The sequence below is a fragment of the Heliangelus exortis genome, chromosome 5 (assembly GCF_036169615.1).
Source record: "Heliangelus exortis chromosome 5, bHelExo1.hap1, whole genome shotgun sequence".
NCBI classification, from domain to species: domain Eukaryota; kingdom Metazoa; phylum Chordata; class Aves; order Apodiformes; family Trochilidae; genus Heliangelus; species Heliangelus exortis.
The window spans coordinates 21,695,451-21,723,417 of record NC_092426.1 but is presented as its reverse complement, the minus strand read 5'-3'; the positions used below and the strand labels follow the sequence as shown (position 1 = coordinate 21,723,417).

Genomic DNA, 27,967 nt, shown 5'->3' with positions numbered 1-27,967 from the left:
AAACCCAGAATCCCGTGACTGTGTTCCTGTGCAGACACAGCTCAGATCCCACCGAAGGTTTTGGCACCCAAGCCTAGGTACCAAGCCAGGAACATGGGAAGGAATTTATGCCAGTATAATGCTGTGTATCAGCTGCCCAAAGAGGGCAATACCCATGGCTTTCAGAAAGGCTTCACAAACCCATGATCTCTTGTGCCAAGGTAGCATTCACCCACATAAAGATACTTGGACTGCCACGTTGCAAGGAATAATTTATTGCCATCCATGTGTGTACTCAGGTTGGTGAAGAGCCCTTGCCGCTCCAACATCATCCTGAGTATTGAGCATTATCCTAGGTCTAGCTGGATCTTGATTGTGCTGTTGTAAAAGGTCCCAGCACAGTTGGAGCCCCCAAAAATCAACACCACGTGCAGATTATTCTCCTCTTTGTTCTCCTTGTCTACATCCATCAGGTGGGCAGGAGTCAGGTCAAGCAATGTGTGGCCAGCTCGAGGCACAGAGCAGAGGTCATGGTGGATCACTGTGCTCCATGACAGAGTATCTGAAGTAGAAAGCAGCTATCAATACTGACAAACCCAATCCAAGTGCAAGGGATGAATCAAACAGACCGGACGAGGTGTTGAGAAACACCACTGCTGCCCAATGGTCACATTCAGCTATGGAAACTGGGAGGGACTCTCACTCACCCAGGTGGAAGACAAAGGCATCCTGCAGGGCTCCTTTGGCACTGCAGCCTCCACTGATCAGAACCTTCTGGTCCGACACAGCCAGAGCTGCATGAAAACTGTGACCAAATCAAAGCCAGAAGGTGACTACAGCAAAACTTTTTGGGGTTGCCTCAGTCAGCAATGGGCAGGGATGGGCAGACTTCAGCAGGAGGCTGGGGGCTTAAGATGCAGGATGGAAGTTAACCTGCTTTCCTTCTGCACTGACCTGCTGAATAATCCTGAAAGAGCTGTTTGTCAGCCTCTGCAGGTCAGGGCATAATCAGGTCCAAACAGCACCTCATTATCTCAGAAGGAGCTATCAAAACTCCAGTGTTTTGTTCTCAATATTTCTGCTGCTCTGAGACAGCAGGGGAGCTCAGCTTTGGTCTGATTTGGGTCATTGTTCTAGTGGGATACAGTGTCCCGTTAGGAACAGCCCTGGTACAAGAGTTTCTTCCTCTCTGTGTGTCTGTTCTCCAGCACACATCAGAAAACTTCTAGTCTGAAAGGCAGATTTCCAGGGAGACTAAGGGGACTTTACTCGTCTCCTCTTTCCCCCACCCCTACAGGCACCAAGTAGGACAGCACAGGAATGCTGAGCTGCACAGCAGAGGGGCCATTACTCATTCTGACCAGTGGGACAGAGATATGCAACTGAATCTGATCACAAGCACCATTTAAACCTGGCTTCAAAGAGAAAGGGCAGAGAAAGAAGATAGCTCTTGGGTCTGCAATAGGATCTTACCAACGTGAGGAAGGCTGTCCTGCGAGGAGAGGGACAGGTGTGTACTCCATGAAACCTGGCAGCCAAGGGAAAGGGAGGTGAAATGTCCAGAAAGCTCAGCCTCATAACTAGACAAAATCTTCTGTATTTTGCCACATCATCAACCTGCATTCTCTTACCCGGCTTCCTCCAAAAAAGCAGTCTCCTGTTTTTTACTATTCCCTCCCCTGTTACTCCAGAAAGAATTTTTTTACCCCATAGCTTTCCATCTCCATTTCTTACTCTGGGGTTTTTCTAATACTAATGCTACCTTCCCATCAAGCATGCCTGATTCTCCAGTCCACACTGGAGGTCAGAACAGACCTTTCCATAGCATCCACCTAGCACAGACTTTCTTACCCAGATCCAGGATGTGCATGTCACTGAGGTAGAGAGAAGTCCTCCGCCCTCCAAAAATCAGCAGCTTGTTTCTCAGTAGAGTAGCTGAATGTCTGGGCAGAGAAGAAGCAAGTGAACAAAGTATCTTCAGCAAGTTCACAAAACTGAAGTTTCAGCCTTGGTTTCTGCTATCGAGCTGCCACAGCTGCAGTCTACACCTGCCTCTACCCCCAGCCACTGCAGCCCAAGGACAGAATCCCACCAGGACTTCTGACAGGAGATACTGGGAGTCACACTGCTCAAATAAATCATAGACCTATCTTAAGAAGCAAACAGCTGAGAACTATCACCTAATATTTAGCAAATTACACTGGGGTGGGAGGGAAAGCAAGCAGAGGTTTTCTGCTCTGTTTTGGAGAGCTGGAATAAGAAGACTCTCACCCAAGCCTAGGCAGAGGCTTCTCCCCTTCTGAGATTGGCTGGTACCAAATTTCATGCTCTGGATTGAAGACATAGAGCACATTGCTGCAGAGTCCAGCTGTGAGTGATGCCTTTTTGGGGAAAGTCCCTCCAAAAACAAAGAGTTCCTTGCGGTAGATAGTTGCACTGTGGTAGGCAAGCACTGGCATCTTCCCTTTAGCCTGGGAAAAGTTCAACAAACATTTGCTATGAGAAAGACATTATTTGCTGCACAACGCATAGGAAAGGGGCACACATCATGCAGTGAGTTCAACAAGTCTAAGTTTTCACTTTAGTGGTTCCCAGCCAGATCTTTTGCCACACAGGCAGGCAGTACATCCCTTGGGTACTTGGCACCACCAGAATGTTCTAATGGGAGAAGGAAGTCAACCTCCTACCCAAGCTTCCTCAGAAGACAACAGAAAGGGAACATAAAGATCTCATCCAGGCTTATTCTGTAAAAGCCCTCTTGTGATTTATCCAAGAGACAGATAGTTCCTCTGACAGGGCCCTCTGCTAGGACATGACAGGCAACTACAGAGCTCAGAGATCTGCTGTGCTCAGAGCAGTCTCTGATTTGAAAAGACCAGCTCTTCACCTCAGCATCCAGTGAGCTCTCAACAGCACCATATAAAAGGAGAGGCCATTTCCCTCTGCTGCTTGTACAGTACCTCCCACCCATGACTTCAGTCAGACACAGTGCTCTGCAGCAGCCATTTTTTTACTTTTCTTCATTAATTGTAGGCACAGCCCTTGGTTTCTGTCAGGCTTGTGACCTTTCAACATAATCATATCTGCCAATCCCAACTAAGCAGCCTGGACAGCCTGCAGCAACAGTGGACCAAGACTACTGGAGCAGGGATACGGGCATATTGATTGCTACATTCAGGCAGAACCTGACACCCTTCCTGTGTTTTTGTCTGGGAAAAGCTGCAGTACTTACAGCCACGAGGAGCCATTTCCAGGTGACTGTGTCCAGGATGTAGATGCTACTGTAGTCTTTGTCTTCCCTTATGCCCCCAAAAATGTAGATACGCTTGGTTTCTGGGTCATAGGTAGCTGTGTGACCACGTAAGCATGATGGCATGGCTTTTTGTAGCTGTAAACCCATTGGAAGCCAGAAATCACTGTCTGTGAGAGCAACACCAGAGAGATGGTGTGAGATTTCAAATATGTTCTCATTTATCTGGATTTAAAGAATATGTCATAAAATCTTTACTGAAGATCCTGCTCCCTTCATCTTCTCCTCTCCTATGATTAAGGACTAGGAGAGACTCATACAAGAATGTTTCTGTGTAAGGAGTGAAGGGGAAATCTAACTAGGTGGGGAACAGTGAAGTTGAAGTGAAGATCTGTGAGGTGCAAAAGACTGCAAGGCACTGGAATTGTATCTCACATTTCTCCACCAGTCATCACAAACAGACTGCAAACACCTGATTTTACCCCTTAAAATTCATCCAAGGCTTTCCAGAACTTATACCTTTGCTACTGGGGAGCTCTCACATACAACCCTCAAGGGTCTTATGGCACCCTACACTGCCAGCTCAGCCTGGTGACCATTCCTAGGAGATGTGACACCTTTCCTGCCCCCTTCCCCATACACAGACCCCTGAGTACCCTCCCATCTGCTTAAGTTGTCCTTGAGCCCCACTAACCCCATTGCCTTTGACAACCCTGAAGTTCCCACCAATTTCCAGCTTCCAGTGTGCATCCTTGCAGGACTGCTGATCAGCACCTTCTCCACCAATCAGAACAGCTGTCCCCAGGTCACTGAGGCACATGGCATGGCACCACCGTGGGCTGGGACCACCTGGGGAGGGGAGAGCACAGGGTTGTGAGCAGAATGAGGCAAGATACCCCCAAGCTCCTTTCCCTGCTGGGGAGAACAAGGCAGTGGAAGGATCAGAGGGCAGAAATGGGAATGCAAGGGCCCCAGGTCCCTTCTGTCTGGGGTGGCAAGAGACACGTCTCCATGGAAGATTTTCTGTTGACTTTGGGGAACAACTGCTGCGCTATGAGAGACATCACTAGCACTGGCAGCCAACAGAGTCCCATCTGGACGCAGGACACATACAGGCTGCCACTTCAAACAGGCTTGGAAGCCCCCCATTGATTACACACCCCCAGAAGGGATATCCCAGTTGTTCTATCCCTGTGTTATTCCTTGCAAGGAAGGGCTACCCAGGGACAGCTTCTTAGTGCCTATGATACAGCAACCAGAAGCCTGGAGCTGCTTCCAGAGATATTCCTTGTACTCCTCTGTTCCTCCTTCTTTCCTCTCCCAGGCCCTTGTGTATGGCTGACCAAGCCACAAAAATAGTTTTAAATTAAAGTCTAGTCCATATTTTACCCTTTGCCTCAAAGGGCTATGCACCCAGAGGTGTGCACAAGAGTCAGATAGTCTACAGATGCATATTGGAGAGCCTGACAATATCCAGGAGAATTGCATAGAGAAGAACAATATATACACACAACCTACACGTTACACTTGTATCACTGGGAAAGTAAAAGGTGAAGTATGAGAGGCCTGTGACATTAAAGCCAGTGGCATCAGAGAGTGGCTGAAAAGCCAAACCGTGTTCTAGGAACCAGATCCTCACCTTGCAACTCCTCCACCGCCAGATCTGCAGAGGAAACAAAGAAAGAAAGAAAGAAAGAAATCATCCAGCAGACATACCCTGACAAATGCTCAGCTCCACAGTTCAAGAGCCCTTTGGCCTTTGCACAAAGCTGCCTCACTGCAGCAAACAAGATGCTATACCAAAAATCCTGAAGAACATCTCAGAAGAAATGCATAAGGCAGGTAAGAGCATGGCACACTTTCTGTGACTGACATAATTGAATTTTACCCCTCTGATGCAAGCTCATTTTCCCCCCAAGTCACACTGCCAACAACAGAAGTGACTTGATGATGGAGCTATATTTGCATTTGTGAGAAACAAGCCAAGTCCAAGGAAGTCATTTCACATGGGGGCCACTGAGTTATCATTTGCACACAAACTTGGTCATGCCCTGGAGCTGGCATTCCACAATGTCATTCACATTCCAGAAGCTAAATGTTTTATTTCAAACCCCTTGGCAGCTACCTTCTCATTACTGAAAAGCCAGTACAATTATACTAATACATATATTCTTTTTTATATTCTCTATACTTTAATAATAACCAAGGTCTTCTATTGACCAAGTGGTATGCTGTCTTTTGTAAAGCATGGCTAAGATATTTGCCTTCATTTATAAAACACTTTTATTCACATTAAGATAATGGCATATTATATTATGATACATAACATTGGCAGCAAGAGTACCCTTTGTTCTATATCTGGCCTTTTCCCACCAGGCAAAAACTCATTAAGCAGTTTATCCAGGACTAAGGTGCTGATCTTGGTATTTCACAAGCCAAGACAGACAAGCCTATCTTGCCTTGGAGGTACACAGAGAAATGTATTGGGAAGTTGTTGCCCAGCAGCATTGACAAACAAGACAACACTAAAAACGGACAATTCAGACAAGTCTGTAAAATAAAAACTTCCAGAGTTACCTTCTTCACCGAGATCTCTCTCTGATGCTGTGGGCTGAAATAAAACTTTCCTGGGCTTCTTGGAATGGACAGGACTCTTCCTCCAGGCCTCACTGGGTTCCAGCTTGCCAGATGGTGGTGCCAGCTCACAGGATACCACCACGGTCCTCAGTGGTGGGTGAATGTTGTTCCTCCCAGGCCTGGATGCTCTAGCAGTCACCTCTGAGCTCTGACTCTTAACCTATGACAAGAGTTCCAGTCAAATCAGCCCTGAAGAAAATTACCTAAGGCTTGGTAAGGCAACCTGGGTTGCCTGTTACTGGGGCAGAGACCAGTTCCACGTGGTAACTCTTCCCATTGAGTCTTAAGGGCCAGCATGCCAGCAGTATCAGTCACCAAATATATGCTGAGCTATGCAGCTACCCATTGCTATGTGCTTTCAGACTGATGGCTGCAGTGGGCACAGCCACACAAGGCAACTGAAAAGGCAGAAAGTCCATCTGTGCTAGGGGTGACCAAGCTGATCAATCACCCACCAAGGGCTATTAAATTTAATCCTTCCAAAGGCATTTCAAAGCAGAGTACCACTTTCTTTAGCACAAGTGAATCTTTAGCTCCAAAACCTGCTTAGCCAAGTCTCCTCTAAGAGAACAGTAGCAAATGCTTCCATTAAACATTAACTGAGCAGCTATGAGTGAGGGAGAAGATACTAAGAGGAGAGTGAAATAGCAAGAGGAAGGCTCCAGGATACACATACCACAGTAGGATACACCAGGTCCTCATTACAGGGCATATCATCTGCTGGGAGCACTGGTGACTGGGTGGCTTCTGGAACAAGGAAGGGGTGGGTGGGCGTACTGCTGGAGATACCTCGGAGGAGCTGTGACAGAAAGACAGTGAGAGTGGTGTGATGTGCTCCATCCACAAAGGGTGAGCAAAAAGGTATCTTGCAAGTGACAGATTCCCTGAAAGGCAATAGCTCAGCTTCATCTTCAGCAGCAACAAAATAAACAAAGAAAAGCAGAGCCAGGCTCTTGGAGATGCTATATACAAGGGCTTCAGCACAAGGTTAAACAACTGTGTAAATACCACAGGCTCAAGAGTGAGTCAAACTGTAAGTGAACAGATCTCTGCTTCACACCTCCTGCAACAAGAGGTGTTTTGCCCAAGCTGTGTTTTGGAAATTGGTGTGTGACAGAGGGTCTGGGCTCAGTACAGCCACACACTAGCAAATCCATGTAAGGCAGCTCTGCCTTGGAGTACCAAAGACACGGAAAAGGATAGAAGTTCTGTAGCTCATCAGTAACAACATTTGAGACACAGGGCAGGAAGAGAGGAGGACATGAATTCTTTTACCTGTCCATTGACAGTCAGGACAAGCTTCACAGAGTTGCCTTTGTCCATCTCTTTCAATGAGGCCATGAAAATATCTGTTCTCCAGACACCTTCCCACACCAGAGACCTGCACAGGGGATCATGGGTTTTCAGCCCACAAGCAACACTGACCAGGGAAAAATTCCCGCTCCCACACTAGTTGGTAACAGCCCAAAGCCAAAAAAGATTGAGCCCTGACAGCAGACAAAAGGAAGCTGAAAGCATCACTAGAGAGGAATACTGTTTGAGGACAGTGCAGCAGTTTTGGGGCAACAGCAGCAGAACACGGCAACACCGCAGAGCAAAAATCTTTTCCAGGACACCCCTCCCAATAACCCTGCACCACCGGCTCCTGCCCCGACCTGCGGGTGGGCTCCAGCGTGCCAACCCGCTGCGGTGCGATGCCCGGGGACACCAGCACGTCCACCTCGATGGCTGTGTCTGCAGAGTAACAGCTCCAGTCTCCCAGCCCGAACACCACCAGCTGCTTTGGCAACGGCAATGGCAGCCAAGCCTGGAAACCCATCTTGCTGGACTGGCTGCAAGGGAGGGAAGGAAAGCAACAGAAAACAAAGATAACAATCAAGGAGTAAATAAAAAAAAAACAAAAACAAAACTCAAACAAAACCCCCCGAAAAGGCTTGGAAAAAAGCTTTATGCCAGGAGAGGGAGAAAAGGGAAAGGTCTGTGTCATTTAGAGAGAAGACTGCACAGGAATGCAATGAATAAAGTTAAGTGGTAGCACGGTCAGGGATGCAGCCATGGGCAGGGACAGCGAGGAACGGCCGCTACAGAAAAGAAGGGACGAGGGGAGCTGAGGCGAGCTGAGCCCAGTCGAGGCAGCCCTTCCTTGGGCTGGGCTGGGCCGGGCCGGACCTCACTGCTCCCTCGCCCTCCCTGGGGCAGCTGCTGATGGCCTGGGGCTGCTCCTGGCAGGGCCGGTCTGCACCTGCTGAGCCGCCGCGGCGGCTCCCGCAGCTCCCACAACACGTAGAAGGCGAGGCCGCCCTCCGGGACGCAGCTCCCCGGTCTGGGCCGGGCCCGGCGGCAAGCGGGCAGCATGGCGGGGGGCGGCTCCGCATGTTGGGGGTGGGGTGGGAGGATGCCGCTATTAAGGCGCCGCGGCACAGGTGCGGGGGCACCGGCAATCCACCAGCAATCCACCGGGAATCCATAGCCCCACACCCCCGGCCGCCGCGGGCAAGCACCCGGCGGGACCTGCCTGAGCCGCACCGCCTTGGTCGGCGTTAGGAGCGCCCGATCCCGCAGTGCCCCGGGCAGTGCCTGGGGCAGCCCTGGCAGCAGGGAGGAAGGGGGGGGGCTCAAGGCCAAGAGTTCTGTCCGTCCCGAGCCAGGGCCACTCCACGTGGAAAATTACACGCATCGCTGGAGCCCGAGCCAGACATCCCTTCCCGGGGAAGCACTGGTTGTTCACCTGTCCCTAAATGATGGTCCCTGTACACGTTTCTTGTAGTGCTCTAAGGAGCAGCTGTGAAACTTGTTTTTTCTTCCACAGGCTTTTTATTCCACCAAGAGAAGACAGGATGGTGGCAGATCCTCCTTAGACTACTAGTAATTAAAACCAGTTATGTTTGTAGTCACCACAGGGTATCCAATTCCACCTGCATAACAATTAGTAGCTCTGCTAAGATCAAACCTGCTGTTGATAATCAAACACCACTAAAAACAGTAACAGGACTTAAGCAGCCGAAGAATGATGCTACTCTTCTTCTGCAGCTAACACAGGAAGAGTCTTTTCCCAGCCTGCTGCAATACCTTCACTGGGCTGCTTGTGATCTTTTCTGCTGCAACCCAACCACAAAAATTGTGGAAAGGGTGGGAAAGAGCTAACATTGTGCAATTTCACTTCACTTCCCTGCCCCTGGATCTAGTTGCCGAGTTTTCTTCTTGGCTGTGTGCCTGAACCAAGCACAAGGGCAGGGATTCATAGTGAATGCAGGGTAACCAAATAGCTGTAGCACTGTTTTTCTTCATTGAGAAGAAAACAAGAAATGTCTTTAACTTGACAGTCATGTATCCCTTTGATCAGCTTGTTTCATGATTGCTTATGCTCATCAATTATTTTTATTAAAGTGCTCCAAGGAAGCACAGGACAAGAACAGACAGAAATGAAATTCTGTACTACTTGTCCCACTGAGCCTCATAACAAAACTTGGGAGGAAGGATGGCTGGGGCTGCAGCTACCATTCCTCGCTTTGACCACCAGGTGCGTCTTTCAGACCATGTAAACTTAGTTTTCACAGTAAGATAAAGTTGTTGGGCAAGCAGCTATAACGAACCCTGAAGGACAAGCATTTTTCTTTAGATAATATAATCAGTAGGTGGTAACTGAAGAAAAGTTTTCAAACCTTCAGATTTAAACTTGGAAGTAACAGAATAGCTAGCTATAGGGGATCTCTCCAAACAGAGGTCAAAAAGTACAAATATGAAGCACTGGAGAGTAAAGCATTCAGACTCTGCCAGTGTCCATGAGGTGAACTTGGCTACTTGCTAGTTCCTCTCCAATTATTCAGCCATAATATAATAATCTCAAGTATAATAGTATAATCTCAAGTGTAGCAGAGAATTTGAAAAATTAAACATCTCAGCAAATCATTTTAACAGAAAAATTCCTGTTTGGAACTATCAGCATCAGCTGATAACAGAGCATTGTGCTATCTGTTTGCAACTTGAATAGCCAGTACACTGTGAAGTACATTTTGAATATTAGCCTCCTCTTTGCTGATAAAAACTAATCTTAATTGTATTCTTGTTTTGTTGAAAAGTCTGTAGTTCAGTTTTTCATATCAAAACGCTCACTTGCTTTAAACAAAAGACAAAGTTCTTGGTTGCATAGTGAAAATTTATTTAAAGGTAATAAGTTCCAATATACTATTACAAATCAGCCACAACACAAATATAAACAATACAAACCAAGCATAGGAGTGCAAGTATACTATAAATATAGTCTTCATATATGCCCTTCAGCAAGAGGTTCAGTGCCACACTCTGTTAAAATATCCTCTCTTCCATTTAAAACTTGTACCTTGGGAGGACACAAAAAGTCAATAGTTGGTGTTGAGAACTCAGGTTTGAAATCACAGGACATAAAAAAGTATTCACATCATGTCAATTAGGACTGACAGACAACCACCACAGGTCACAAGAATATAGGTCTGAAAAGGGTGTGACCAGCTACAAGATGCTCCCTATGGAAAGGCTTTGCTGTCAGCTTGGAGCAGCGAGTTGAAAGCACACTGCTTCCCTTGGAGGAGAGCAGAGAGTCACCAAGGCACCCTGGAGGCTGCAGGGAAACTTATTTCCAGCTATTTATAATTTTCAAACAGCTCCTAAACTCCAAGGTCTTGACTGAGCAAAGCCTCCGTAGCTCTGCACTTAAAGGCTGGCATCCAGCCTCTTGCCCAAGGGACTTGGACTCACCAGTCCAGATGGGCTTAAACCAGATAAACTTCACTGACAGATCACAAAATTCTTCCTCATTTCCTGCCTGATAAAGGGTACATTTCTTCTGAAAAGCTCCATGTAAAATCCAGAATGGAATGTGGTAAAGTTGAGGGGAGTCAGACCCACCATCTACCCAGCGTCATGGTGTGTTTTCAGTTGCAACAGTACCAGTGTTTCAGGAGTTCACAGAGGCAAATACAGAATAAGCCCACAGAAAATTCTCCTTCTAGTAAGACATATTTGAACTCTGCAGTTCTACGTACCTTCTAAAACTTTATTTAGTTGGTATTTATGGCAAATCAACTTATCTAAATAAATGATTTAGCACTCTGACTCCTCTTCTACTCATAGCTTCTTTTACAGTCTAATTAGGCAATGTATTTAGCACTATCAGCTCCCAGTTTTTCATTCTACCAGTTGAGATGTCATGCTACATCTACATAACATCCATTATTTTCCCAGATAGGAGAAAAGGAAAACCACTTTTCTTTCACACTTGTAGATCAGAAATAATTTTGTTGTTTTGGTGTCTTACTCAGCCTCAACACACATAAGCTGGATTCAGACACTTTTCAAAGACAAAGATGAATGGCCACAAGGAATGCTCCCCTCTATCTATCTAGTGCTCCTCTGGTCCTCAAGTTAGGCATCAGTGTATCAAAACGAGTAGTAGCCTGGTGTTCCTCAACATCTGACAGCAGCATATGATTTTAAAAGGCAAAAAACGGCACCAGGAAATTCAAACACCATTCTACTACTCATCTTACAGCAACAAGGCAGTTTAATAACAAGTTCAATCTCCAGGAGAGCCTGGAGGCTTTCCTTGCCTGACCATAGGAAGTGCCTCCCCTGCTCAAATGGGCAGAGAAACAAGAAGAAAACCCTTGGATTAATGACATCTGTGGCTTTTATTTCAGACATTCTCCTTGTTCCTAAGGCACCTTGTGATAAATCCTCTATATAGAGTGGCTTTAATAGGGGTAGTCAGACAGAAGGTAGGGTTATAAGCAGCAGGGATAAAAGTGAGCTCATTTCAGGAGCCATTCTCTACCCTAGTTCCCCACAGGAATGGGTAAATCTTTCAGCAACTAGACACGTAACAAGGTTCACCTCTAACCCACCTCACCAGGTCCACAACCACAATGATTAACCCACTGCAGGCCAACAATGAAGATTACATGCACACACAGTCAGAAGACAAGCACACAGGGTAGAGCCAAAAAGAAAGATGTGGCTGTGTTTTAGACTCAGCCACATTGCAACTTTCTTCTTAGCACCTGAAGTCAGACAGCTAAACTCTTTGTCTTATGTGTTTTCATCTTACCTGTTCATGTAAACAGCTCATTACCAATAATAACCTATGTAACTATCACACAGGTCCCAAGCATTAAACCATTTGCAAGTAGCCTCTGCTCACACCAATCTCAAGGATCCCTATTACAATCCTCCAAAAAGTTTGAGTAAATTCAGTAAGTACAACTGGTCCCTCATTCAAGCAATTTTAACTCTGTCCTCAGTTCCTGCTGCTACGTTATACCTAAAGGGCTCTGGCAAGGCTGCAAATCGAATGCTGTGTTCAGTTTTGGGTCCCTCACTACAACGAAGACATCAAGATGCTGGAGTGTGTCCAAAGAAGAGCAACAAAGCTGGTGAAGGGTCTAGAAAATGTCTTATGAGGAGCAGCTGGGTTTAATCTGGAGAAAAGGAGTCTGAGGGGAGACCTTGCTCTCTCCAACTACCTGAAAGCAGATTGTAGTGAGATGGGTATTGGTCTCTTTTCCCTAGTAACAAGTGGTAGAAATGGCCTCAAGATGTGCCAGAGGAAGTTTAGATTTAATATTAGGAAAAAAAAAATCATTACTGAAAGGGCTGTCAGGCACTGGAACAGGCTGCCCAGGAAGTGGGAGTCACCATCCCTGAAGGTATTTTAAAACCATATAGACATGGTAATGAGAGACACGGTTTAGTAGTGGACTTGGCAATGATTCTATGGAAAAGAAAAAAAAAAAAAGAGATAAAACAATGGAGACCTTGTGACCTTCTTTTAAATAAAAGAAGCCCAAGAGATTGATACCATTATTATAAATAAACAATTATACAAGCTAATATGTATAGAAATCCTGCACTACAGGACTATCTGGTATGTCTGAATGTGTAGATCTTATTTCTTGACCTAAATTATACCCAAAGTAAAATGGAAAACACTTCTGTGCTTTCAAAAAAGCTATCATGCCTTAACACTGGGCCAGCAACTAACCAAATGACAGATGCTCTCTATTAATCCCCCGCCCCTCTCTTATAAAGAAAGGAGAGAGACTAAGAGAGAGACACTTACAGTCTGGAAGCCAAACTATACAGCTTTAATGAAACAGTAATGATAAGAAGGAAAAATAATTAAATACATACAGATATACAAAAAAACAATACCATGCTCCTTTCCCCCCAGTAGTGCTCCTGTCACCACCGAGGCTGCAGGGCATCCCTGGGAAAGTCCAGGCTGGACTCCTGGAGCCAGCAGCTGTTGGGAGCTGGAGGCAGGAACACACAGATTCAGGCTGGCATGGATCAGGACCAGAGGCAGGCAAACAGATGGAATCCTCCCAGGATGCTGAAGCAAACAGGTAAGAGGCGAACAAGGGCTGAAGGAGTATGGGCTACAGAGTATGACAAATATGGGATGGAGTGCTCTGTTTGGTCAATTCTGGTCACTGGTCTTGCCTGCTCCTCCCTAAAGGAGGGTTGCAGGTGTGACCCTTTTACTCCCTTTCTCTTTACAAAGCATAAGATGTTCCTCAGAACCGAGCAGTGGCCTTGGTTCTGCACACCATTCCTTAGCCATAACTATAAACATTGTCTGTTACCAATCCTAGAAGCAGACACTGACTGAGAAACTTGCTGTTGCTTTCAGCAAGTGCAGCTACTTATGAGACTTGGGTGAAAGCAAAATTACAAGACAGTAAATTAGTTCTATCCTGGCCCAAACCAGGACAAAGCAAACCCAAAACACAACAGAAGCCTCTTCCTCGATTTAGTTTTTTAAATTCCTTGACAGGATTTAGAGGAAGAGGGAACACATTTTAAAAGCCTATCCAAAATCTTCCTTCAGAAACAAAGAATTTTCCTTTCTTGAAGATTAGTTTCCCTCTCTAACGTGCAGCTTTTTAATTATTTTTTCTTTCTAGACCCAAGGTTTGGTTCTTAAGGTCTCCAATTAAAATAATAAGGGTTTCTACCACTGCCTCAGTCAGAGGGTGGGATTGGCTACAAATCTAGAAGAAACACCAAACTGAAAAAAAGGATACATGAGAAATAAGCTTACTGCTTACCAACTATGGATTCAGTTTTCAATGGGAATGTCTGCTGTTAATCACTAGCCACACAGTCAAGTTCTTGGATTTATCAGAAAAAGAATAAAAAGAGTAAATACCCTTCCAAAGAGAAGTTGTCACTTGGATAATGAACGTTATCTAAATACCTGAGAAACAACATCCTCGTGTAATGAAATTTTAAAAACCACAAAAACACCAACAAACAAAACCAGGAATTATCCTGTACAACTGTGAAGCTTCTGTTTCCTGCAGATGAAATATTCTGTGACTAAAACTATGCTGTGTTCATAAGAGATACTAGATACTTCTGGGAAACTTAAGTAGTGAAATAACACACACCAAACATTTTTGGTTCCACTGCAGCAGGTTTATCTATGGACACACTGCCTTTGCAGATGGGGCACATGCTGACTGGGATGACAAATGATATTCAGTGCTGCTGCTGGGCTTACGTTAATGTGACCAGGAGATGGGCACAGTTCCAAACAAATAACCTAAGCCTTATTACAGGCTGGTCCATGCTTCAGAAAGATAGAACTGAGCAATCAGGTTAACATCTACAGTGCAACTTATCTTAACTAAAACCACTAACTAATGGTTTGAAATCTGGCACATATTATTTTTGACAGTGAGCGATCAAAATTGCTTGTGAGGCAGGCCTTGTTAACTTCTTGTAACAAAATATATTTTGAACTTGGTATAAGCAAGAGACAGGAGGGGGTAAATAGGTGTGACTTAGCAACAGGGAGGCCACGGTAAAAGGGAAACAGTTTTTTGTGGAGGTGACCCACTAGCCTGCAATAAGCCCTGCAACTGGGGATCAATAATTCTGAAATATCTAATATAAGTACAGGTCAGAGATCTCTTCATGGTAAATAAATCCTAATTAGAAAGTGGAGTGAGTGCCAGTCATCAGACATTAACAAGCAAGTACACGCAGGGTTCTGCAGATCTTACAGCAAAGGCAGACACTGAATGGGTCAGTGCTGACGTTGTGGTCACACTGAAGGGTCTTTTCTGTCTTCTTCTGTTTAGTGTCTAGGAACCTGATAGAAAAAGGATGAGGGGGGAAAAAAAATACCACAGGGTAGTCCTTCATCTTCCCCAAGATTGGCTAAAGTAAGGAACAGTCCTCCCCAAAGTGCTAAACGAAAGAGCACCTTATTCTGACAGATAAGCCCTACTGTTAGGCCTCCCTGGAAGGCTGTCCTGTTTGAATAAGGCAGCTGTACAGGTACCCCCTGCCTAGGTGTGCTGCCACTCTCTATCTTTTGAGAAGGACAGCTATTTTCTCCCTGTCTCAGGACCCAAAGCAGCAGCAGCTCTGTTCCCTGCCTGCTCACCCAGAAAGCTGCTGCACTCCAACCAGCATTCTTTTCATTTCCACTCCTCCTGCTCCCAGTTTGGGCAGCTCTACTGAAGACTGACTAATCTCTCCCCTACCTACCCACTAAGTCACTGCTCTGGGGCAGTGAATAAGTAAGCAGAGATAGTTAAAAGAAGAGCTTGAATACAGAGCAAATTGCACAGCATTACAATACAGTCTTAACAGGAAATATGTGGCCCTCCTACAAGAGTGAAATCTTTGGCTTTAACTACCCCAAAGTAATTTTGTCCATGATTCCCTCTCAATAGAAGGAATGGACCAAGAATGCTTTACCTGGAGAATTTAAAAATAAAACTCAGAACTCTTCTAGAATCACAATGCAATCACTTTGTGTCTCTGCAGAGAGGTATCAAGATGTAAATAAATACAGCAGTATTTTTAGAAAAGAGAATGATTTCAAGTAAAGTATTAAAATAAAAAACAATTACAGATAATCATGATTTAAAATGAATCTCTGAAGGATTAATTTAATCCTTGCTCAACTCTGCCAGTACTTAAGCAGAAGATGATCACTAATGCCATCAAAACATGCCAACGAAATCAATCCCTTACCATGTGGTCAGGGTTAGCAATGGCCTTGCTGATTCTGGTTCACATGAAGGGTTGGTTAAATCCCAAACCTTCCAAGTTTCTCAGCAGAGATGTTTTCTAACAATACCTTTGTAAAAGTAATAGCAGCCGACAACCTACACTTTTCTGGGGAGCCTTTTCCTTGCTCCACATGGCATTATCCAGCTGGCAACAATACCAATGATCCAACATGCTGCTACTAAGAAATATTTCCTGTATAGGTAGTGGTAATAGTCCAACTTTTCTGTGTTTATCCAGCACAGTATTAAGTAATTTCTTCTGCTTCACATCTGGATTACAGAAAAAACATTTGGTGGTCTCTTAAGTTTCAATCATCTACGTATCCCTACAATCAACAGGTACAACATCCAATTCCTAACTGGTAGGAAAACCTTGTAGACCATTGGGTGTGTGCTCTGCCCCAAACCCATGTTCAAGCACATGCCATGACTACTTTAAGGAGCCCACCTGCCTGGCCACTGCATGGCAAGCTGCACCCCCTCCTGCAGAGTGAAGAAAGCACTGGCTGGGGACACATAGTGGTAGTAGTCAAGGAGATTACTAGTGGCTCGGTGACAAGCCAGCTGTGCTTTTTGCTCATTGCTGCCCTCTAGTGATTCTGATGCAGCAGGAGAGTCGGAAAAGTTCTTCACAAAATAGTAATGGATCAATAATATTTTCACTTCATTTCGTACCAGCGCAACAGATGGAAACAACAAACACCTGAACCTGGCCTCTGCACATTCACCAGATGCGACGTGAAGGCCCAGCCTGATGCCTGCACAGAGCAGACCTCCCAAAGTTTTACAGAAAGTGCAGCTGCTTGTGGACAACCAGGCAGCCACATCTTTCTCCACTGGGACAGCAGGGAAGAAGGGTGTGGGGAGAAACCAGTTTGTGTCTGAAGAGAAGCCGGCAGAATTGTGCCTTTGTTCTGTCACACAGCAGTGCCCATCAGGTGGTACCAGGGCTGGGGGGCAGCCCGCCACACTCACCATTACCTGCCTGCCGTCCCTGCCCCTTCCCCTTCCTTCAGCTCGTGTAGTAGACATGAAAGAACAGAGTCTTATTGCGGAGGAGAGAGTAGGAGTTATCAAACTTGAGCAGGTAAATGCCTTCGCCTGGGTACTCATGGCTGCCCGCCTGCACCTCCCGGTGGCTGTTCCTGCGATACACAGGCATGATCTCTCCGTAGCGGTTCCGCAGGTAGCTTTTAGAGCCCCTTTCCACATCACCAACAGGGGCGAGTCCTGAACGAGAGAGAGGAGACAAGCAAGTCAGACAGAGACAGGTAAGCCACTAGGTAGTGCAGAAAAATATCAACCAGACCAGAAGGAAGCAGAGGCACGCAGATAGGATGGCTAACCATGACAGCATTACCCACAGCATCTGCTCTGACCTTTCTTCACATAATACCCACAAAGTCCAGCTTTCCTTATCATGACATGCTGAGAATCAGTTCTTTTGTGAATACTGCTGGGACAGTATCCACTTGGCTGCCAGCCTGGTCTTCTCTTCCTAGACTTACCTTTTAGACACCTCACTGTTTTTATACACCCAAAAGTGGTACAGTGATACAGACTTGAAGCAAAAGAAAATCAGGAAATCTCTTAGTTATAATTTCACTGTGTATATGTCCTCAATCCACTTCTCCAAGAGGGATTCTTCATACCCCCCTTGGAAGAACCTACAAAATTAATTTGAGACACCAATCCCCAAGATACACTGTTCACACACCTGACACCACAGAACAGGCACCACTGCTATATGTTTCACAAGCACCAAGACACGGGTAAGCAAACCTCTCAAATGCAGCCAACAGGGAATCAAAAACCCACAACCAAACATAAAATACCCCAAGATACTAAACCTTTTTGTTTCTACTCGCCACCAGAAATTTCTCTGTATGAGACACTAAGAAAACCAGTCAAAACTTCAGACCATCTTTTTATCAGGTAAAAGTTAAATGTGTGTTTTCTCATTTTATTTTTCAAGGTGTTCAATTTTAACAACACTCTTGCAGAAGGATAGCCATTGACATACATTGAACCAGGAAGGGCTAAATGCTTTCTCATCATAGCCTAACCAAGAACCCAACAGGCTGCAGAGATAAGAAGTGGGCTGAGTAAACAAAGTAGATATGGAAATTACAGCATCTGACAGACACTCTCAGCAGCTTGGTAACAAGCACCACAAATGAACCTTTATAAGCTCTGGACTAACCTTCAATTTCTTCCTCCTCCTCTTCATCCTCCTCATCACTGGACTCGCTGACTTGAACAGTAATGGCAGTGCTAGTAACTGTGGTCCAGTCAAAATAGACTCCAAACCCAATGTCATAGTCATCTGTAGCAAACTCCCAGCAAATGCACTTCCCATGAGGATGTGTTGGCACACGGACTGTCACCACCTCTCCTCTCTTCACCACCATCCGGCCATTCTTCTCCTTTCCTATCTTGGCTTTGAATTCCTTTGTCTTCTCAGTGGTCCACATGGTGGGTGGAGCCAGAGGGGGAGGCTGAGCTGAGACAAGGGAAAAAGATTGTGGGCTCACCTGACTTTTCACTACTGCCAAGCTATTATCTCAAAGCAGTGAAGCTATTCCTGATAAGGCTTTTGCATTCTAGAACCTACTCCCAGAAGCCTTGGATGTGAAGTTCTCCCATTCACTAGCCAGGAGCTCAAACTTCCAGCAGGAATTAGCAGTGTCTTCAGGACAGCCTCTGCTCTTCTTTACCCAGGGCAGGCAATTAAAAAGTGGTTCCAATAAGTGCTCAGGGCTCAGGACTCACCTTTCCTTTGCTCCCCAAGGAGGTCTGCAGTCTCCAGCTCAGCAGAAAGGATATCCACAGCACCAGTGTGATCTGACTGAATCATGACTATATCCCCTACTCCTTGAGGTACATGGTAGCTGCCTATCCGAACAGCAGCTTCCTGCACAAAGCACATAAAAAACAGTCACAAAGACCACTGTGGTAAGAAAGTCCCCAGTGGGATATAAACCAACTCATTAGTAATTCAGGCACCCTTCTGAAGCCAAGTCAGTCTCTGCAGAAGGTTCTGTTAGTTAAAAAGAGCTGCCTGGTTCTCTGCATTGTTTCCCCCACAACACTGAAGTCATGAACTTTGAAGTCAAATGCTGCATTAGTCTTACATATTACACACCCTTTGGCCTGCTCAGGAGTCCCTATTGAGACACATATTTGCATCTGCTTCAGAGTTGTCACCTCTCAACACAGAAACAGCCTTATACACTTAGCTGACTACTTTTGGAAATAATTCCCAGGACACAACCTCTCTAGGGAGAGCCTTTCAGTTTCAGCTCTGTGTGCATCCAGATTACAGCCACAATCAAACTGTCATTTGCTGCATCTTGGTTAAGAGCCACCCCCCTCTCCTCATATATGTAAACTCCCAGCTCCTAAGATGGATGCCACTTGCAGGTTTTCCTAACTGTACCTGTAATGCAAGCAAATTAGCTGCTCATCAAAAGAAACAAAAGATGGCCAAGTTGCTTTTGGTTCCCTCTTCCTTAAATGTGCAAGAAGGGAACTCCCAGAAGCCCCAGACACGAGACAGAAGGTGAGAGTAACCTTGAAGCATCCGTGAGCCAAAAACTGCAAGGAAGTGAGGAGTAGCCAAAGACACAAGGGATTTTGCAAATAGGAGCAATGACATTTACTTCCTGCTGAAGTACAGGAAAAAAGAGTAACTTAATCTGTATTAATACTGCTTTTGTCTTCACACAACTCTTTACAGCCTCAGACCCATAGCCGTAAGCACAGCAGTAGGGTGGAAGAACTATTGCTGCACCTCTGTCCTGGCTTTCAGACATAAGAAACACCCACCTACCTCTTTGAGGGATTGAATTTGATCAGGAAGCTTCTCTTCTAGTTCACCCACTTCCTGGCCCTCCAAAGTGCCAGCTTTTTCCTTTGAATCTTCTGTCACACCTGCATGCATGAGTGACCCGATCCGCAACCTTTGGGAGGAAGAGAGCAGTACAATTCAGCACCTGGCCCAGGGAACAGCTGGCAGAGGAATCACTCTGCTCTGGAACTCAAATTCAAATGGACTGAAGGGAACAGCTTCTGTGGTCAGCATCTACCAACTGAAGAAAGAGTGCCTTGCACCCCAATCTTGCCCTCAATACTTCAACTATCTTCCAGGTCACCCAGAGGGAACAACTTCAATGAGATACTCTATGTTTACCATCCTCTATATGGTAATACACAGCATGCACGCTTACCAACACTGTACTAAGTGCAGAAATCAGCAGAAAGTTTTATGCTCAAGAAAGAACAACTTCTTTTACACCAACTACTACAAGACCTCTGCATATTCCAGCAGAGGTCAATTGGATCAGTGACAGGATTCAAAACAGTTTTGAAAGGCATCCTGGCAATGCCCTCTGTTTAAGTGTCCTATTATGCCTTTCCTGTTAGCAACCCCAGAGGTATAGGGAGCACCCATATTCAAATATGCTGCACAGACAGGCAAGCCATAAGACATACAATGGCTGCATAATATTAACAAAGAGGTCCAAGTACCACACTGTGACAAGAAGAGATGGACATGTTAGAAAAAAAGAGAAGTATGTAGCAGGAAGAGAATGGGCAAGAAAGGAAACATCTTTGACATTCATTCCCTATTGCGGGCTTTCTTCTAAATTTTATTTTTAAAATGCTGCATACTGTTTACAGCTGTAAAGAGTTACTGTCCCAGATGAACTCCCATGGATGCCAGAAATGTCTCCTCTGTCATCCTCTCAGACTCTATGTGAAAATTCCATGAGAAGCAACCTAGTCTTTAATATGAAGAGAAACAGTTGCCATTTCTCACAGCAATATAAAACCAACATCAACTGCCTTGGTCTAAAGGATCAGAAACATGAGAACACAGCAGAAACAAAAATGCATTTCTTCAAATGCCTCCTTTTATAAATGAGAAACATTCTCATTAGCAAGGGAGCAGACTAGCACTGTACTGGGGAATAGTTTAAAAATAATAATTAACAAAAACCCTATACACAGCTCAACTCAAAACCATTCCTTTTTGCATCCACAGAGAAAACGATAACAGGACAAATATGGCTTTTGTTTCCAAATCTTTATTCCTAGGGAAGTACATATGTTATCCAGAAATAGACATTTCTTATCTAAATTCTCTTAACAGTGATTTCCTTTCCTAGAATTGGAATATAAACCAGAAGATCTGTAAGAACAACTCAAACAAACTGAATACCTGGATACACAAAATGGCTACAGATCAACAGTATCAGAAATGAAGGGACAACTTGGAGGGGACAATTTTATAAAAAAAGAACTCTCACAGTGATCTGTAACAATTTCTCTGGCAGTCCAGGACAAATCTGGACTTCTATGTCATCATTTTCCAACCCATTTGCTTTTTAACTTAGCAATTGCATAATCACACCTAAAAAGGCTATTAAAAGGCTCTACATTAACTGAGAAGCTTGTGAATTTTTTCCTCCAGACACCACTGAAAACCAAGAGCCTCACTGAAAGATTAGAAAAAGCTATACAAGCTTTATAAACAGATTTACAAAGACAGAGTTCAGCTGATTATTTTGGACCACTCACAAAATTATTTTGGACCACTCCTGTCCCTTTCAAAGGAGATTAGACAAATTTGTGATGTATCATCCACAAGTATGCAGCATCTACTCTGGCCATTCTGCTCACAGTCTACGTTAATCTCTTCAAAGAAAATAAATGGACATAATAGAGAGATGGAAGAATACATATCTGGAGTCAAGGAGGTTGATACTGATGTCATGAGCTTCAAGACAAGATGGCAACAAACTCCTGTTCCAGTAAGAAAGGTGGTTTGTTGGATTTTTTGCCACAATTTTTTTCCTCCTCTTTATCAATGAGGTTGTGGTTTATCTACTGTCTGATGTAATTAACTCACACACTTCTGAAACTGTATTCTGTGCAACAAACATATGATGGCAAATGAAACTCCACTGCATACAGTATTAGTGTTTGTAACAAATGCAATAACTCACCCACAAGCACCACATGCCCAACGGATAATAACAAGCCAAACATCTGATAACAGGGTCAGTCAGCAGCATTAATGAAGCAGTTACACAGAAAACAAAGCATTGTCAAGAAACCGGTATGAAGTGTTTTCTTGCTCAGCTTCCATCAAAATTACAGACAGTAGGAATGCTTCATTATTAAAGCATCCATCAGACAGGATAGAGAATATTTCCTGCTGAAAGTTTATTAGCTCTTACAATGGACTACAAAACCCTGAAGTTTCTCCCAAGCTGAATGATTCTGTGATTTGAGCAGCTGAGCCATGAACTACACTTTGTCATTTCAGAAGCTTCAAAAAAGTCTTAAGCTGGTAAGAACAGCCCCTCCTATACTGATTCTGGTATATGCTGTCCCAAAGCAGACAATTCAGTCTCCTGCACAGAATCATCTGCCATATGGAGGACATCACAGAGGTGCAACTGACTGTCACATATGGGGGCTATGCTACACAAAAAGATTTTCCTACCTGCTCTGTGAAGTACTGGACTCCAAAGAATCAACCAGCTGATCTGCAGGCTCTGCATTTTGGACTGAGTCTTCATTTTCTAACAACAGAATATATGGAGAGAAGGTGAAATAAAATTCGGTCTTTAGGATACACAGACTGGAGAAAAAACTACAGCCAGCACTCAAATGTTGAGGTCACATGGCTGTGGAAAGAAAAGCTGTGCCAACCAGTTTTTCATGTTATGAACCATATCTAGCACTTTGTAGAACAATGATTTTTAACCATCTCAGTCCTAGGAAAGGGAGAACAAAAAGCCATGCATGTTTTTGATGCAGAATCACTCTCCAAAACAGGGTTCATTCAGGAACCACCAATAATAGCTTTAGAAGGACAGAACAAGGCCAAAGCAGTTCCCACGGGACGCTGAAGAGATGGAAATCCCCAGGTCACTGCTAAAAGGACTCTCTATAAAGATGGCTCCTGGTCTCCCCTCGATTCTCCTGAACTCCGAGAAAACTCCCCACACGACTGTGATACACGCTCCACATCCCCACTGATGGCACAAAGGCAGTGACCTGGGCATAGACGAGCTCCAGCTTTTGCAGCTCTCTAACGACACGGCACCTTACAAGCCTCCGGCCCTTTCACGAGGTCAGCTGGGAGCTGGGAGGCTCCTCCAGCGCGGAGGGCATGGATGTGCTCCTTCAGCACCAGGCCCCCGGCCACGGCACCGCGGAAAGCTCCCTGTCTCTAGTGATCGCCATCCATCCTCCCTCTTCCCGCTACAGGGAAGCGGCACCGGGAACTGTTGCTGCGGTCCCAGGCGCTCCCGGGACGCAGGGCTGGACACCGCACACCCCTGACCTTCTGCTCCCCGCAGCCGGCCCTCCCGCTACGGCAAACGTGAGCCCAGGACTAACCCCGGTGCCGCTCTTCCCAGGGGGTACCGTATTTCCACCGAAGCAAACTGCCACTACGGGAATAAGGCTTCTCCGGGGGAAACGAGGATACCCACCGCGGAAAGGAAACTCACGGCCGTAAGGACAACAATAAAACAGGCACCCCCGGGCCTGTCCGCCTCACCGCCGGCATCCCCTCCGGCACCGCCCGGCAGCCCACCCCGGGGGCTCCTCCTCAGGGACCGGGCCAGGGGGCAAGTGCTGGGGCCGCAGCCGGGGAGTCGCTCCTGCTCCCCGCCGCAGCCCGCCCGGCTGCCCCCTCCCCTCCCCTGCCCAGCCCGTACCTGCAGGGTCCGGAGGAGCGGTGCCACTCGGCGCCTCGGCTATCGGGGGCTCGCAGCGGGACCCGGTGGCGGTGGCGGCCCGCAGGTCCGACATGGACACGGCTGAGCGGCCGGGCACCGCGCGGGCAGAAGGCGGGAGCCCAGCACGGCGGAAAGAGCCGAGCGGCACCGAAGCTCTGCGGCCGGCAGCAGCGGAAACACCCGAGTGGGGGCGAGCAGAGCCGAAAGGGTGCGTGACAGCCACGCAGAGGGAGAGAGGGTACTCCCTCGGTGCTCAGCCCTCAGCCTTCCCCCCTCGACACCTTAACCAATCAAACACTAGTTCCGCAGAGCCTCCGGGAGCCGGCGGTGGGCGGGTCCGAAGGATGGGACCGTGGAGAGGGGGGCTGCAGGGAAAGTGGTGAACACTTCCAGGAAGTGACGGTTGCCATGGGAACGAGGGCCCGGAAGGACGCGTTACTGCGGTGCCCCGGAGACGGTGGCGATGGAGCCGAGCCCGAGGCCCGGGGCAGCCAAGGGCGAGCCGCGCTGCCCCTTCCTGGCCTGGAGCGCCGCGGAGGTGGCTGAGTGGGTGTCGCAGCTCGGCTTCCCTCAGTACGAGGTGCGGGGCTGCTGTCCCGGGCGGGAAGCCCCCGCATCCACCACGGCCTGAGCTCGGGGTGTGTGTGCGGGGTGGGAGTGTGCGCGGGGTGGGTGTGTGCGCGGGGTGGGTGTGTGCGCGGGGTGGGTGTGTGCGCGCCTGTGAGCGGGGGCCGGGAGCAATGGCCGAGGGCGACTCGCTTTCCGCAGCCCATCCGCCTTCCCCTCCTCTTCCCTGCCCAGGAATGCTTCAGGGCCAACGGCATCACCGGCCGCCGCCTTATCCACGCGAACTGCTCCAACCTGCCCGCCATAGGCGTCACGGACTTCGGCCACATGAAGGTGCGGCCGGCGGTGGGTCCCGGAGCTCCCTCCCCAGCTCCTCGGAGCCCCTCCCCAGCTCCTCGGAGCCCAGCTCTGACTCTTTCGGGCTTGCGAGCAAGCTGGGCTGTCGCCTGTCAGCCCAGGCAGACGGCTCATTCAAAGAGTGAGGTTGAAACCGCACAAGCAAATCGTCGAGCCAAACAGTTGAATTTCTCGAGTCAGGTACAAAGCTTTAGCCGGCTGGAGATCGCAGGCTCCTTCTCTGGGACACCATGAGTGCATCAGAAGTGCTTTAGACTTTCTTTAAAGCCTATGTTGCTCCTCTTGCCTCATGAAATTGCTTAGCAAGATACATGGACGTTTCTTAGATATCCTTCAGAATTTCTTTTCAGTAATTTTCCACTTAACTGGTTTGTAGAACTTTGAAAAATGTAGTCAGATTAAACCTACAGGAACTGAGCCACCAGTTTCAAGCAGCAGAAGGGCAACTCATAATTACTTCCTTGGTTTACACTTTCCTGAGCACACACAGCATCTGTCTCTTCCTTATTTTAGAAACACACAGTCATCTGGTCCTTTTCTTTTCAAGCCTTTACCTTTTCTTAAACAAGAAGATGGTTAAGACAACTAGATAAATTAGAAAATAGTTAAGCTAACTAGACTGAAGTTTGGAGCTAGTCTGTCCTTCCAAAGCTTCCTGAAGGTTCAGAAAATTAATAAGTTGACTTAAATTTCAGTACCCTCCTTCCTCTCCCTAATGGAAACCACAGGGAGACTTAGGGCTGCATTTTTAGAGCCAAATAATTAATTTTGCATCATGATTTAAACTTGCTTTCCCCAGAGAACGCAAGGTAGAAGTTCAAATAAACAGGAAGGGAGAAAAATATTTATGCTCCAACAACTAGAGTGTGTACACTGCTTGTTTTATTCTTGAGCACCAAAAAGCAATTGCACCACAGTTCTGTCTGACTGCACAAGCTTAACTGTTTGCTTGAAGTGAAATATGCCACCAAAAGTAGTTACTAGTGCCACTACCTTGACTGTTGGTTGGAGGAGAAGCCACTGAATTACAACACTTGGTTTTTCAGACAGCAGAGTTTTTCTAGTACAACCAAGTACAGCCTCCATAGCCATTTGCACATATGAAAAATGACTTCAGTGAAACCTCAGTGTTCTGGAAGATCATGCTCTCTCCTGCTAGTTATTTTTGTCTTAGAGAACTTAACTCTAATAGAATCCAAGTGTACAGAGCTCTATGCAGAATGTGACCCATGGTGTCTTTCAGGAAGTCTGTTCTAGAGCAAGTGCCCAGTCAAGGCACGTCAGCTTCCCAAGAAGAAATATCAGTGAAAGGCTGTGAACTGTTGAAACTGATAGTTACTACAGAAACAAACATGATAGCATCAGCTCAGTGAGACAGAAACTTTTTGCAATTTAGGGGAAAAGTCTGTTCAGTGAAGAATTACAGAGTGCAATATGTGGAATGTCTGCAGCATGGACAAGTTAAGTTACTGCTGATTTTAATTCCACTAGACTGGTATTTTAAATATCAAAACCACTGAAGATACTAATGCAGCATTCTTTTATAGCACACAAAATAGGATGCTGGAGTGCAGAGTCAAACCAAAACTGGGGAAAGGTTTTGAGCAAATGCTGTAAAAGATCTGTAGAAACTTGTGAATTGTATTCAAAGCTTCAGTCAAATCAGAAGGTGACATTCACAGAAGTTACATCAAAAACAATGGCAGGGCTGTTTCCTGACATTTCCAGATCTGGTTGGCTCAGACAGCCATCACACATGGTTTCCTTGATGAGCAATATGGCTTATTGGTTTAATTAGTTTTTAGACCTCTTCTGTGTGTGAAGTCTTGTTGACAGTATAACTCAGCAAGCAGCAGTGGTTTTGCATTAGACAAAATACACTCCAGCTCATTCACCCATAACTTGTTTGTTCTGCAAGTGCAGAGAGGAAAGCAGAGCTGTTTGTGCCACTAAGAGATCAGATATGATGCCACCCCCCACAGTAAAGCTAGAAAATGAGTGGCCTGGTCTGTTTTTGCAATATCACATGGGGCTCGTGAATTCAGATCCCTCTTGAGTTTCAACTTCAAGTGTGAAACTGCTCCAAAATTCAGAAATTCAACTCTTTTTCCTGCTTCATTGACACAGGATGAATGGTATTAGTTGTTGCCCTGTGAAATGAGGATTTCTGGTGGTTTTGTATTTCAGGAGATTTCACGACATGTGCGAGAGTTGCTGGGGATTGAGGAGCCTCTCTTCACGAGATCCATTGCCCTCCCATACAGAGACAACCTGGGTCTCTTCCTGGAGCGGAAGGCTCCGACAGGAAATAAAGCAGATGCCCTTACGTTCTCACAGTTTATCCAAGAAGTAGGGCTGGGGCCCTATGCTACAGTTCCTCCTATGCAACAGTCCCAGACTGGGGTAGAAGCAGCTTCTTCCCCTGTATCACAGAGCACCCAGAGGCAGGATTAGAGACTGACACTGCACTTCCATCTTTGTAAGAAGCCCAGCAGGGACAGCAGAATAAACTCTTGTTACCTTGCAGTTTGTACAAAGTGGTACAGTTCTGCCTTCTCCTGATATATAAAAGGCCATTGCAGCTCTTGGCTATTTGATGACAGCAAACACCCCCATATTGGCTCTTTTCTGCATTTTCTTCCTGGAACTAAGTGAAGCAGAAGATACAAATCAGATTGTACCACTGTCTTTCACTTCTGCTTCACAATTGATTAAAAAAGACAAAAAACCCCAATCATAGACATATTCTAATTGCCAGTGAATTATAATGACTTCCCTGCTACTCAAGTGAATAGATTTCTTCCAGGCTTTAAGGTCTGCAGACTGGGCTCACTGTAAAGCCCAGATGTAAAATAAATGTCATATACAGTAACTGGTACACAGGTGTGGTGGCAGCAGCTGGCAGCGATCGTAATTAAGCAAGGGACTTTGTTACAACATCTTTAACTAATCCCTGGCCTCACCACAGAAATTATTTCCTGTGTGACAAAAACAGGCAGTGGTTTATTGTAGTAAACAGAACTGAAATACATGAAGAATGATGGCAGGAAGTATAAGAGAATACTATAATATGAAGTACAGAATTTAGGGAATAAAAAATGCTTTGTCCTGGGTGGAATTGGACAAAATATCCGGTTGCCTTCTTTTTCCTTGAAAGAACTATCACATAATCTGTGGCAGTGTTGTACATTATCACCAGCAACAACATATCAGTAAGTGCTGATTAAAGCCTGACTCAACAAAGAGAGTGCTCCTGACTAAATCATTATTTTGTCTGGCATCAACTTTTTCCTTGAGATACCCGTGGAAAAAGAAAAAGACACGACTGCACCCAACCCTGCTTAGTTTTTTAC

At 45.9% G+C, this 27,967-nt stretch overlaps 3 protein-coding genes across 3 annotated transcripts; 1 reads left to right on the top strand and 2 right to left on the bottom strand.

The window, feature by feature from the left end:
* Nucleotides 1–238: 238 nt before the first annotated feature.
* On the bottom strand, nucleotides 239–8,486 carry LOC139797084 (rab9 effector protein with kelch motifs-like). The gene is made up of 13 exons (XM_071745894.1): nucleotides 8,109–8,486; nucleotides 7,522–7,698; nucleotides 7,142–7,247; nucleotides 6,543–6,665; nucleotides 5,807–6,026; nucleotides 4,869–4,892; nucleotides 3,956–4,078; nucleotides 3,212–3,399; nucleotides 2,251–2,450; nucleotides 1,831–1,922; nucleotides 1,453–1,507; nucleotides 687–784; nucleotides 239–541 (listed from the first exon to the last, which is right to left on the bottom strand). The coding sequence occupies exons 1-13, from the start codon at nucleotides 8,219–8,221 to the stop codon at nucleotides 327–329; spliced, it is 1,734 nt and encodes a 577-aa protein (XP_071601995.1). The 5' UTR covers nucleotides 8,222–8,486; the 3' UTR covers nucleotides 239–326.
* A 1,515-nt stretch (nucleotides 8,487–10,001) lies between these two features.
* Nucleotides 10,002–23,961, bottom strand: TMED8 (transmembrane p24 trafficking protein family member 8). Its single transcript, XM_071745888.1, has 6 exons — nucleotides 23,670–23,961; nucleotides 22,445–22,523; nucleotides 19,763–19,892; nucleotides 18,703–18,844; nucleotides 18,134–18,433; nucleotides 10,002–17,160 (listed from the first exon to the last, which is right to left on the bottom strand). Exons 1-6 carry the CDS (start codon nucleotides 23,761–23,763, stop codon nucleotides 16,943–16,945), a joined length of 963 nt encoding a protein of 320 aa, XP_071601989.1. The 5' UTR covers nucleotides 23,764–23,961; the 3' UTR covers nucleotides 10,002–16,942.
* Nucleotides 23,962–24,153: 192 nt separating this feature from the next.
* On the top strand, nucleotides 24,154–25,038 carry SAMD15 (sterile alpha motif domain containing 15). Its single transcript, XM_071745052.1, has 2 exons — nucleotides 24,154–24,270; nucleotides 24,492–25,038. Exons 1-2 carry the CDS (start codon nucleotides 24,154–24,156, stop codon nucleotides 24,846–24,848), a joined length of 474 nt encoding a protein of 157 aa, XP_071601153.1. The 3' UTR covers nucleotides 24,849–25,038.
* Nucleotides 25,039–27,967: the final 2,929 nt, after the last annotated feature.